This window comes from Hippichthys cyanospilos, chromosome 5 (assembly GCF_059441005.1).
Source record: "Hippichthys cyanospilos isolate Australia breed blue-spotted pipefish chromosome 5, RoL_Hcya_1.0, whole genome shotgun sequence".
Classification (NCBI taxonomy): domain Eukaryota; kingdom Metazoa; phylum Chordata; class Actinopteri; order Syngnathiformes; family Syngnathidae; genus Hippichthys; species Hippichthys cyanospilos.
In genome coordinates this window covers 9,976,813-9,986,846 of record NC_142373.1, presented here as the reverse complement: position 1 = coordinate 9,986,846, position 10,034 = coordinate 9,976,813, and the positions used below count along the sequence as shown (strand labels likewise).

General features: G+C 45.0%; 2 protein-coding genes across 2 annotated transcripts; one reads left to right on the top strand and one right to left on the bottom strand.

Moving 5' to 3' along the window:
* Positions 1 to 2,650: 2,650 nt before the first annotated feature.
* On the bottom strand, positions 2,651 to 4,987 carry nup62l (nucleoporin 62 like). The gene is made up of 2 exons (XM_088415400.1): positions 3,271 to 4,987; positions 2,651 to 3,018 (listed from the first exon to the last, which is right to left on the bottom strand). Exons 1-2 carry the CDS (start codon positions 4,699 to 4,701, stop codon positions 2,860 to 2,862), a joined length of 1,590 nt encoding a protein of 529 aa, XP_088271526.1. The 5' UTR covers positions 4,702 to 4,987; the 3' UTR covers positions 2,651 to 2,859.
* A 599-nt stretch (positions 4,988 to 5,586) lies between these two features.
* On the top strand, positions 5,587 to 9,992 carry pdk1 (pyruvate dehydrogenase kinase, isozyme 1). Its single transcript, XM_088414490.1, has 11 exons — positions 5,587 to 5,983; positions 6,281 to 6,422; positions 6,775 to 6,846; positions 6,919 to 7,103; positions 7,312 to 7,407; positions 7,482 to 7,559; positions 7,657 to 7,733; positions 7,811 to 7,909; positions 8,439 to 8,549; positions 8,617 to 8,730; positions 8,815 to 9,992. The coding sequence occupies exons 1-11, from the start codon at positions 5,875 to 5,877 to the stop codon at positions 8,953 to 8,955; spliced, it is 1,224 nt and encodes a 407-aa protein (XP_088270616.1). The 5' UTR covers positions 5,587 to 5,874; the 3' UTR covers positions 8,956 to 9,992.
* The last annotated feature ends 42 nt before the right edge of the window (positions 9,993 to 10,034 follow it).

Sequence of the window (10,034 nt, the reverse complement as noted above, 5' to 3'; positions counted from 1 at the left end):
TGTATTTAGGCACCCTTTTGTGGTAGTTTGCTACCAAAGAACTATGCTAAAGTGAGCGAAGGAGCCTCGTCTTGCGCTGAGATGAAGCGACTCAACTCACGTCAACAAATTTTCTGGTAGAGAAATCTCTCCATTGCTCAACCAAGGATCCATCCATATTAAAGTGAGCTGAGGAGCTTCATCTAGAGTTTTGTGGCTATCTTGTGGCATCTTCAAGCCAAGGAACTATGTTAAAGTGAATTGATTACTTTCATCTGGTGCTGCATCTACTTGCAGTATCTCTCCACCAAAAAAACCAAGTTGAAGTGAGTTGAGGAGCTTCATTTAGTCCTTCGCTGCCATTTTGTGGTATTTTGCTGCTAAGGTACTATGCTGGACAATCCCCTTTTATGATATTGATTTCATTTGATTAGGCAAGGCCGCTTCATAATCGTTTCCATCATTTTGGTTCAGTTCCAAACACAGAACAAACCTCCCAAAATGAAAGCCTCTTCTCAGACAACTTTGAAACGATTTGCCTTGTTGAGGGCGTGGTGTGATGAATCGTTTTGTATTATTTGAAGGTAATGATGGTCATTTCCTTATCTTCCAGTGCAGAGTTTGGGCCGTTTGATGATGTAACGACTCCGAGCGAGGAGCTCAGGAAATAATACAGATAGAATCGTTCCGCTCTTGCCGTGCTCTCGAGACCGACGCGGCCTGGGATGTGACCGGCTTCTTCCACCCACAAACCCGCCCCCCCAGCCGCGCCATGCTTGGATATTAGAGGGCACACTGTGTCCCCGCCATTTCCTGTTCATCAGCTTTTCTGCAAGCCAATGGCAGCGAGACATAACATAATATCCCCCGCCCACTCTCTGTCACGCCCGAAGCATAAACACATGAGCAACATGCCCAGCCATAAGCACTCTGACACACTTAAATCATGTGAAGTAATGCCGAGCATTTCGTGACATTTAAAGCGGAATATCAAAGACCCATTTGAGCGACATGAGACATTAAATCATCTGCTTCCAAAGCGATGCGCGCGTCGGTCTGCTCCTCGCTGTTCTGTTGGATGAAAAGTCACGTGACCACTCACGAGCAGTAGAAAAAGTCTGAGTTGTATGAAATCCTTAGTCACTGTGGTACAAGCAGTCCCTAGTGCAACAAATCCATTGACATGTGCAATAGCATTTACAAAGAGCAATGAGGTGGGTTTTCTAGCTTTGGGATAGGAATACCACAGTTCTTTATTTTCAAATTAAGAGCAAATTAATTGGAACATGAAGCAACTTTTCTCTAACTTGTTATCTGAAGTTTAATACAGATGCATATTGCCAGCATCTTGCCTGCCAAAATTGCAAACGTGGCAAACACTTAAAAAAAAGAGCAGCTCCTCTTTGCAAGACAGTTTTATCTGACAAATATCGCACATTAAAAAAAAAAAAAAAAATTTACACATTAAAAGCTCTCTACTCTTTTCTGGTGGTCAGAGCCTCAAAGTGAAATCAAATTAATCCCACTTAGATTGATTTAATTGCGACCTCAAAGCTTTCGCGGTGAACGTAATTAACAAATAAAATTGTTTTTGTGGCGTTCGGGCGCATTTTTCCTGGTCAGAAGTCCAGCTTCCCACAATCTATGAATGCAGCATAAGACAGACCATATCGAGAGGCATTTGACGTATGGAGAAGGTTGCTCGTTTTGAAAACGTACCCACCACCGGCTTCACGTTTACTCCAAAAGGTAAAAGAAGCAGAAATATCCGTGACAAAAACAAGTGATAAACATCAGCTGCGCGTGTTAAAAATAGCTATGAAAACCAGAGCATTCCAACAAGATTGCAGTTACGCCTAAAGCCTGAAGATGTCGTCGTTTTACAAGAAACGTAACTTCATTAAAGCGGTTTTAAATGCCATTTTGTGTGTGATACAAACACATTTCCTATATGCAGCACATTTTCATTATAGCGTTGATTTTCACCTTTTGTGGGTGGCTCTGGAACACATCCCCCACAAAAAAACAAGGCTTGGCTTCAATAGAGCACACTATGAGATGTAACAACAAAGTGAGCTTCTCACCTCCCACAGTGACTTGAATTCCATCTGTCCAATCCATACCAAGCCCAGCTGCAGTGCCCATGATAATGGATTAGGGTCGTGCAATACTTGAGATTTTTGGTTCGATCAATACCAGACAAATATCGGTGCGAGTATCACTGATAATGACACCAAGCATGCTGGATTGAGTACACACTCCTCGAAGAAAAACCACAAATACTGCCAATCGTCGTTCAAAAAGTACGAACGCGATGGAGGTCAATTTACCTTTTATCCATTCGGCAGGTTTCGTCACTTTTCGTCAACTGAAAATGATCTCACAGCTTATCTCAGGAAAGAAGCGATCATATGGCAGGTTAGCTGTTGGAATCTCTTGATGTTAGCGTGCCCTCTCCTGGCAAAAAGCAAAACTGCAATGGCTTTAAAAATCTTTACCAAATTATCTTTAAAACGTATGATCAAATACATACAAAATCCTCCATTTTTCCAAATTAAACTTGACGGTGTGTATTGTACTTGTGATTAAACTTAAGGCTTTTTGTTGTTGTGCACAACTCCACTTTTGTAAAATTGTAACCACATCCTGGAAGTGACGGAATCCCTTTTTTTTCCCAGTTAATTTTATTCATCAAAAAAATATCTCCTTAAAACATTTGAGTCAATATTTTGGACAGTGACATGGGAAGAGAAGTTCTTCAACTACATTATATTTATATATATATAAAAAAAAAATAATCGGAAATGATGCATCCTGGATGAGAGCTGACAACTAAACACCAAAAATGATGAACATTTGTCAGGAATCATCAAATGTGGTTCAGTCAAAGGTTAAACGGAAGGTCTTCTCCTGCTCCTTGCGTTTGTTGTCGCACAATTTGGACACCTCCTCCACTCGTCTCTGCAGGAGAACCGAATTCTGGTCGATCCACTGCAGGGAATCCATGTGGGCGTTGAGGATTTTGCAGATCTGTTGAAGCTGAGGCAGGAGAAATGACTTGGTCAATGGAGAGTCACAAAACTATCCTAGTCCTTATCTGTGATTGGGTGCGTGAATGGTTGTTTATCTCTGTGTGTCCTGTGATTGGCTGACAACCTAGTGACTGAAGTCAGCTTGGATAGGCGCCAGCAAGCTTTCATTCAAGGTTAATTTGCTTGAATAATTTCACCGTAAATTGCGATATTGAGGGAAAAAGAAAAACGGTAATCAGATTACTCGGCGCCATCTTACCGGGTCGCTGGTGTCAGCCGGGCCGCTAGATGTGTTGAGATGATCGATGATCTCTTTCAGGTCCTGCGACATCCTCTTTAGCTGCGCGTCCACGTTCTCCGCCAGCTTGTAGGTCCTCTCTCGTTCCTCGTCGGCGTTCTGCATGTAGATGGTGCCGCTCTGCTCCTTTACCGACTCCTCCAGCGGGCACAGCAGATCCTCCAGCTCCTTCTGCTGGGACAAGATGAAGTCCAGCTCCTGGTTCAGCCTCCTTTGGTCAAGCTTGACCTTCTCCATCTCCTTGTGCAAGGATGTGATCTTCTCGCCGTTCTCCACCAGCATGCGGTCCCACGCGTTGACCTGAGTGGCCTGCTGGAGGAAGTGTCTTTCTTGATCTTCCAGCTCCAAACTCCACTTGTTTATGAGGCCCTCCAGCTGGGCGTAGGTCATCACGGCAGGAGCGGCGACAGCGGGCAGGGTCGGGGCCGCTGCGGTTGCCGTGGTGGTGATGGCGGGTTTGAGTCCGAGCAAGAAGCTGGACGCGGTGGACGCGGTGGTGGCGGCGGTGGTGGCGGAGGTCGGTACGGCTGTGGATGTTGCAACGGCGAGAGGTTTAAGCGTGAAGGACAAGCCTCCGCCGGCCGCGGTGGTCGTTGCGGTCGGTGCAGCGGCTGGTGTTGGAGTAGCGTTGAAGGTAAAACCAGAACCTGCAGCAGGAGCGGCGGTGGTTGTTGTTGGAGTTGAAAAGAGAGACGGGGCGGCCTGGGTCACCGCAGGAGGAGCTGGGGTTGATGACTGTTTAATCCCCAGGCTCAAAGCGACAGTCTGTGGCGCCGAGGCTACAGTGGTGGAGGTGGCCTGGGCGCCCAGCGTAAGGTTTGGAGCAGCGCTGGACCCGAAGGTGAAGCCGCCAGTTGGTACGCTTGTTGTGGGTGCCGCTGTGGTGACTTCGACCTTGGTTCCGCCAAAGCAAAAGTTTCCGAATGTGAGACCCCCGGAAGCAGTTGTAGTGGGTGCAGGTGCTGCCGGTTGGGTCTGCGCCGGGGTCCCGAAAGCGAAGGCTCCCCCCGCCGGGGCGGTCAAACCCGTGCCCAGGGTGAAGCCGGACGACGACACCGCCGGTGAGGCAGTGGAGCCCAGGGTGAGACCTGTAGCTGGGTTGGATTGAGGAGCTGAACCCAGGCTGGAAGTGGTGACGGTGGGGGTTCCGAAGGCGAGGCCACCGCCAGCAGCGGTGCTCTTCGCTGGGGTTGCGAAGCCAAAACCGCCGCTCGGATTACTAGCAGGCTGCGCGGGAGAGCCGAAAGCGAAACCGCCGGTGCCCCCAACGGCTGCGGGAGTGGATGTTGTCAGGCCGAAGGTAGCGGTGGGTGCCGCAGCGGTTGTGGTCTTCGCGGTGCCGAAAAAGAAGCCCGTGGAGGGCTGTGTGAAATTGAAGCCGCTGCCACTCATTGTCACTTACCGGACGATGGCGTGTGACAAAAATGAGTCACGGTGCTTGAATCTTTTGCGTGCTGTCTTTTTGGCGGGTTGCGGTTCCAAATGATCAAGAGTTGAGTCCGTTGGTTCCGAATTCACTTCCTCCACGGCGGAACTTGGAATAAATACTTTAAATATACCTTTTCATTGAAGTTAGGAGCGGCGGAAGGACGTTAACTGCGCATAACTGTCAACAACGTGGCTTTAGCGTTCGCTTTATCGTCATAGCAAGTGCTGCAGCATGCTACTGCTAGCGGAAGTGACGACACTGATAACGTCCGTTTCCTGTTTCCTCGGTGTAAGCTAATGGTCAAAATTTTGTCTGAAGGCACTTAAACGGGCACAACTGATTCAAGACGTTTGACCATTATGTTGTTTTTATTTGCTACAAAGACAATTTAGTGGACCAGTACGACGACAGTATCACTGAGGAAAAATACTTTAAGGCAACTGAACAATAGGCAACGATTGCCTAGCAGAATAAATCAGGCACATTTTGACAAACGAAATCCTGCATTCGCGCGTTTCAGCATCCGTAGATAACATGTCCTAGTACATATACAGGAAAAAAAGTTTTGAATAAATAAAGTCTTTTACACCCCCCCCCCCCTTTCTCGTGCAAAACGAGCTGAACTTTGTTCGTTCATCAAAAATTCTGTCATCTTTGAGCGTTCCACTTTTGTGCAAAGCGGCCTTAAAGGCGCTAAATAAGCCAATTTATGATCCTCATTATTAGTATTATTATCTGAGAACATCTAACCCATGCTTATTAAATAGCAACAGAAAAAAACTAAAACTAAAAAAAAGCAACGTATGAATGAACAACGTGGTAGCTGTAGGGGAACAGTACTATCTTGACGCCACTCGCTGTCTTTGGGACGTTAGCTGCGTAAATACGCACTGTCGCCTCGCAGACTTTACGCCTGTATAAGTCTGCATCTAGTAATTACTTCTTAAATGGAATACACCTCGAGGCATTAACAGGAATAATGGGGCGTGAACACCTTTCACCAAACTCCACGACAGCCATTTTTTATGTTGTTTTCTTGTGTTGGCGTCTCGTTAGCAATGGAGCTAATGCAGGTAGAATAACAGCCAATTGAGTCGGTACTGTGAGGCCCGGACAGTTGACACCGGAGGACAACCATGAGAATTTTCAGGTTTCTGCGGAGCAGCGTGTCCATCGTGAAGGACATAGACTATTATTCCAAATTCTCGCCCTCCCCTTTGTCCATGAAGCAGTTTCTGGATTTCGGTAAGACGTGAAAACGTCACACAAAATATCTTCAATGCGCCCATGTATGTTCGTTGGGGTCCACGATTTACGACAGAGTATGCGTGTCAAACTTTTTTTTTTTTTTACGTCAGTCGTATTGCCGTCGTAATTAACGTAAACATTTGCATGGAAAAATACTGCCGAATTATAAAGTCAGAACGCGCCTTCGTGTGTAAAATAAACCACAAATCTAGGACCCTCCGTATGCACTAATCATCGTAGTGGATTTGCTTATTGTTTGTGTGTAATATGTGTGTCGTGTCGCCCTCAACCCAGGTTCAGAAAATGCGTGTGAGAAAATGTCCTTCACCTTCCTCAGGCAAGAGTTGCCCGTGAGGCTGGCAAACATCATGAAGGAGATCAACCTGTTGCCAGATAACCTGCTAAGAACACCATCTGTGCGTCTGGTGCAGAGCTGGTATGCATGTTTACGTTCGTTCAGTAGTCGAATCACTTACAGTGTTCCCTCATTTATCGCGAGGGCTATGTTCCCCCAAAATACACAATGAAGCAGAAAAACGCGAAGTAGAGATAAAAGTTTTTTTTTTCCTTGCATTTGGTCCTTTTTGTTTATATTGTTAAAAGACCAATTTGTGTGTGTGTTTTTTTTTGGTCTGGACCAAAAAAAAACAAGAAAAACCCGTAATAGAAAAAAGTTGGTCATAAATGAAAATCTGCAAAAGTGAAGCTGCACCACAATGGAAGTGTATATTCAAATGTCAAGGAACTGACATGAAATAAGTGTTTTTTTTTTTTTTTTTAATGTGCAGGTATGTGCAAAGTCTCCAGGAGATCCTGGAGTTTAAAGACAAAAATGCAGACGACGAGAAAGTGACATACGAGTACGTTATTATTTCACGGATTGAAATTTTCCTCACAAGTCCCCGCGTCTCATAACACGCGTCCTTTGTCAGTTTCACAGACGCCGTGATCAAGATCCGAAATCGTCACAATGACGTCATCCCGACCATGGCTCAGGGCCTGGTGGAGTACAAGGAGACGTACGGTACCGACCCGGTGGTTAGCCAGAACGTGCAGTATTTCCTGGACCGCTTCTACATGAGCAGGATCTCCATCCGCATGCTGCTCAACCAGCACAGTAAACATCGATTTATTTATTTCATTTGAAGTTTACTGCAATTTATACTCAACTATTAATACGAGAATGGAATTATGTTACCAGTGGGTGGCTTGCTTTTAGAACAGTTAAAATATTCATTTTTTTCCCCTGTATGAATTTGTATTTCCACTTATACCTATTTGTGTCTTGAAATTTTGGGATTTTTGCCATTCTGCGTGTTCCCCAGCGCTCCTTTTTGGAGGCAAGGTGAAAGTCAATCCAGCGCACCCCAAACAAATCGGCAGCATTGATCCACACTGTCGAGTGAGTGAAGTTGTAAAAGGTGAGCAAAAAAAAACAACAAAAAAACTGCTTGTCATGCCTACAACTGCTTTCGTTTGTTATTTTTCATCGTAGATGCCTATGAAAACGCAAGAAATCTTTGTGACAGATATTACATGAACTCTCCTGAACTCACACTGGAAGAATACAATGGTAACCTTGACATGAGCCTGTTTTTTTGGAAAACACATCGCATAGCGTATGCTCTGGTTTATCTTTAATATTGATGATCAGTGACTTGTCCTGACAGTCAAAGATAAGGGAGAACCCATTACGATGGTCTACGTCCCGTCACACCTGTACCATATGGTCTTTGAATTATTTAAGGTAGGTTCTTCTGTTTTCATGAGCTCATTGCTGAGCTCAACATGGCCTTTTAAACTTATCTCCATGACCTGACGTAGAATGCCATGCGAGCCACCATGGAAATGTACGGAGACGGCACGGATTACCCACCGATCCGCGTTCAGGTCGGCCTGGGAACTGAAGATCTGACCGTCAAGGTGAGTGGACAGCGGACGTCTGAGCGGTTCGTGGATGGCAACTTCCAAATCTGACATGGTCCTCCGTCAGAAAAGTGCCCGGATCGAAATCCTGTTTCGAAACAGAAAATTTGACCCAAACACAAGCAACACACCAACTTGGTTGATTTAATACCCCAACAGTGGGAGAAGTGGGGGGAAAAGTTAAGGTTGTTGGACATTTTTTTTCAACTGGCTGTCAGTACAAATAAGATCAGCCCGATACAATACTTGGTAGCGGTACTCACTCGTCCCTAATTTTTAGGGTTTCTACTGCGGACTCTAGCTTGTCCCGTTACCGTAATTTCCCTAATAATACGTCCGATATATAAACGTGCATCTGCGCGTCTTTAACTCGGTTTATGTGGCTAACGGATGCGATCTTCTTTTAATGCCGAAAAAGAAAAATTCTAATCTGGAAAAAAGGCGTATCTTATATTTGGGGAATTACGGTAATCGTTGCACCTTGACATTTGACAGTACGGAAAAGTGGCATTATTTTTCCAAACAGGTGAGCGACCGGGGAGGAGGCGTTCCCTTGCGTAAGATCGACAGGCTCTTCACCTACACGTACTCCACGGCTCCTCGACCGAGCATCGACGGTTCCCGGGCCGTTCCTTTGGTGAGTCACCTCGGCACGGTCTCCGTTTTTTGAGCGGGAGAGCTGGACGAGACGGATTTCCACACAGGCGGGTTACGGGTACGGCTTACCCATCTCTCGACTTTACGCCCGCTACTTCCAAGGAGACCTCAAACTTTACTCTCTGGAGGGCTACGGGACCGACGCGGTCATCTACATCCGGGTAAGCTCCGGCCTCACGTCTGGCAAGCGGGGGCGAGGCGCAAACGTCAACCGGCCCGTGGTCCTCTGGCGCTTTCCGTCCCAGGCGCTGTCCACAGAATCCATCGAGAGGCTCCCGGTCTATAACAAGTCGGCGTGGAAACACTACAAGACCATACACGAGGCGGACGACTGGTGCGTCCCTAGCCGGGAGCCCAAGGACATGACCACGTTTCGCCGCTTCTAAAAGGGAGACTGCTCTCCTACAGCCGAGCCTCGTGTCCCTGTCGGTTGCGCGGAAAGACGTTTGGGCATATTTTCAATATCTGTCTTCAGAGCTATGGACTAGTACGCCGTCGCGTTGGATCAAACTTTTAAATTTGACCCGGTTACATCAGTAGTTTACTTTCTTCGGCGGAACTCTTTGCAATCAAAGATGGACGTTTTCCAAGTTTCACTTTTAAAAGTTGCTCAACGAGTCATGTAAGTGTTTTTTTTTTTTTTTTTAAATCTGCGCACATTGCAAAACCATGTTCAAACACTAAACACTATTAGTTGTCTAATCTTTGGTCAAGGAAAGCGAGACAGGAAAAGATATCCATCGAAGAAAGCGATTACACAAGATTTTACTCAAGTAAATATGTTACAAGCTTTGTAAAAAATAGTTGTTGAAAAAAATGCAATCAATCAATTTTTGGATTTACGCAAAAGATTTAATCACTCGTGTGTGTGTATAAAGTATATGTATAAATGGAGTGCATCTATTTGATTCAATAGGTGAATGATACAGGAAATGATTTGTGAAAAATGTGCTTAATCACAATTAATGACAGCACATATAGTAAGCGTTTATTAGATTCAATTCTAATAAAATAAGAGTTTTAAAGCTATCAAATAAATGCTCAAACAGATATCAAGCCATTTGACCTAAAGCTGGATATTGAGGATATCAAACAAATGCTCAAACTGCTTTCCGTATATTGCTGTCGTGTGCGCAATTTCAGAGTCATGTAATATTTCATAGAGAACAACCTATTTTGAGTAAGATTGTTGTTTAAAATGATTATTTCACCAGATCATGTTACAGAAGATTATAAAGTAGAATCTTTGCAGGGTCAAAAGGTTTTTAACGTTTATTCTCACTAAATGTTACTAATGTCTTAGCGTGTTACAAAATGCTTACGTAGCATGTTTTTGGGTTTTAAAATGTCCACTTGGTTCTGCCGGTTAGATATTGCACTTTTTGTTTCAGCTGTTCAATAAAAAGTCATGTGTTTCAGTTTATGATTTTGCATCTGGTCTTGCTTTTAGGTTGGCAACAAAGCT

Coding starts and splice junctions, on each gene's coding strand:
- nup62l (XM_088415400.1), bottom strand. CDS start 4,701: ATGAGTGGCAGCGGCTTCAATTTCACACAGCCCTCCACGGGCTTCTTT. Junction 3,019..3,270: donor CGGCTGACACCAGCGACCCG/GTAAGATGGCGC, acceptor CTCCTGCCTCAG/CTTCAACAGATCTGCAAAAT.
- pdk1 (XM_088414490.1), top strand. CDS start 5,875: ATGAGAATTTTCAGGTTTCTGCGGAGCAGCGTGTCCATCGTGAAGGAC. Junction 6,847..6,918: donor GACGAGAAAGTGACATACGA/GTACGTTATTAT, acceptor GTCCTTTGTCAG/TTTCACAGACGCCGTGATCA. Junction 7,408..7,481: donor AGTGAGTGAAGTTGTAAAAG/GTGAGCAAAAAA, acceptor TTTTCATCGTAG/ATGCCTATGAAAACGCAAGA.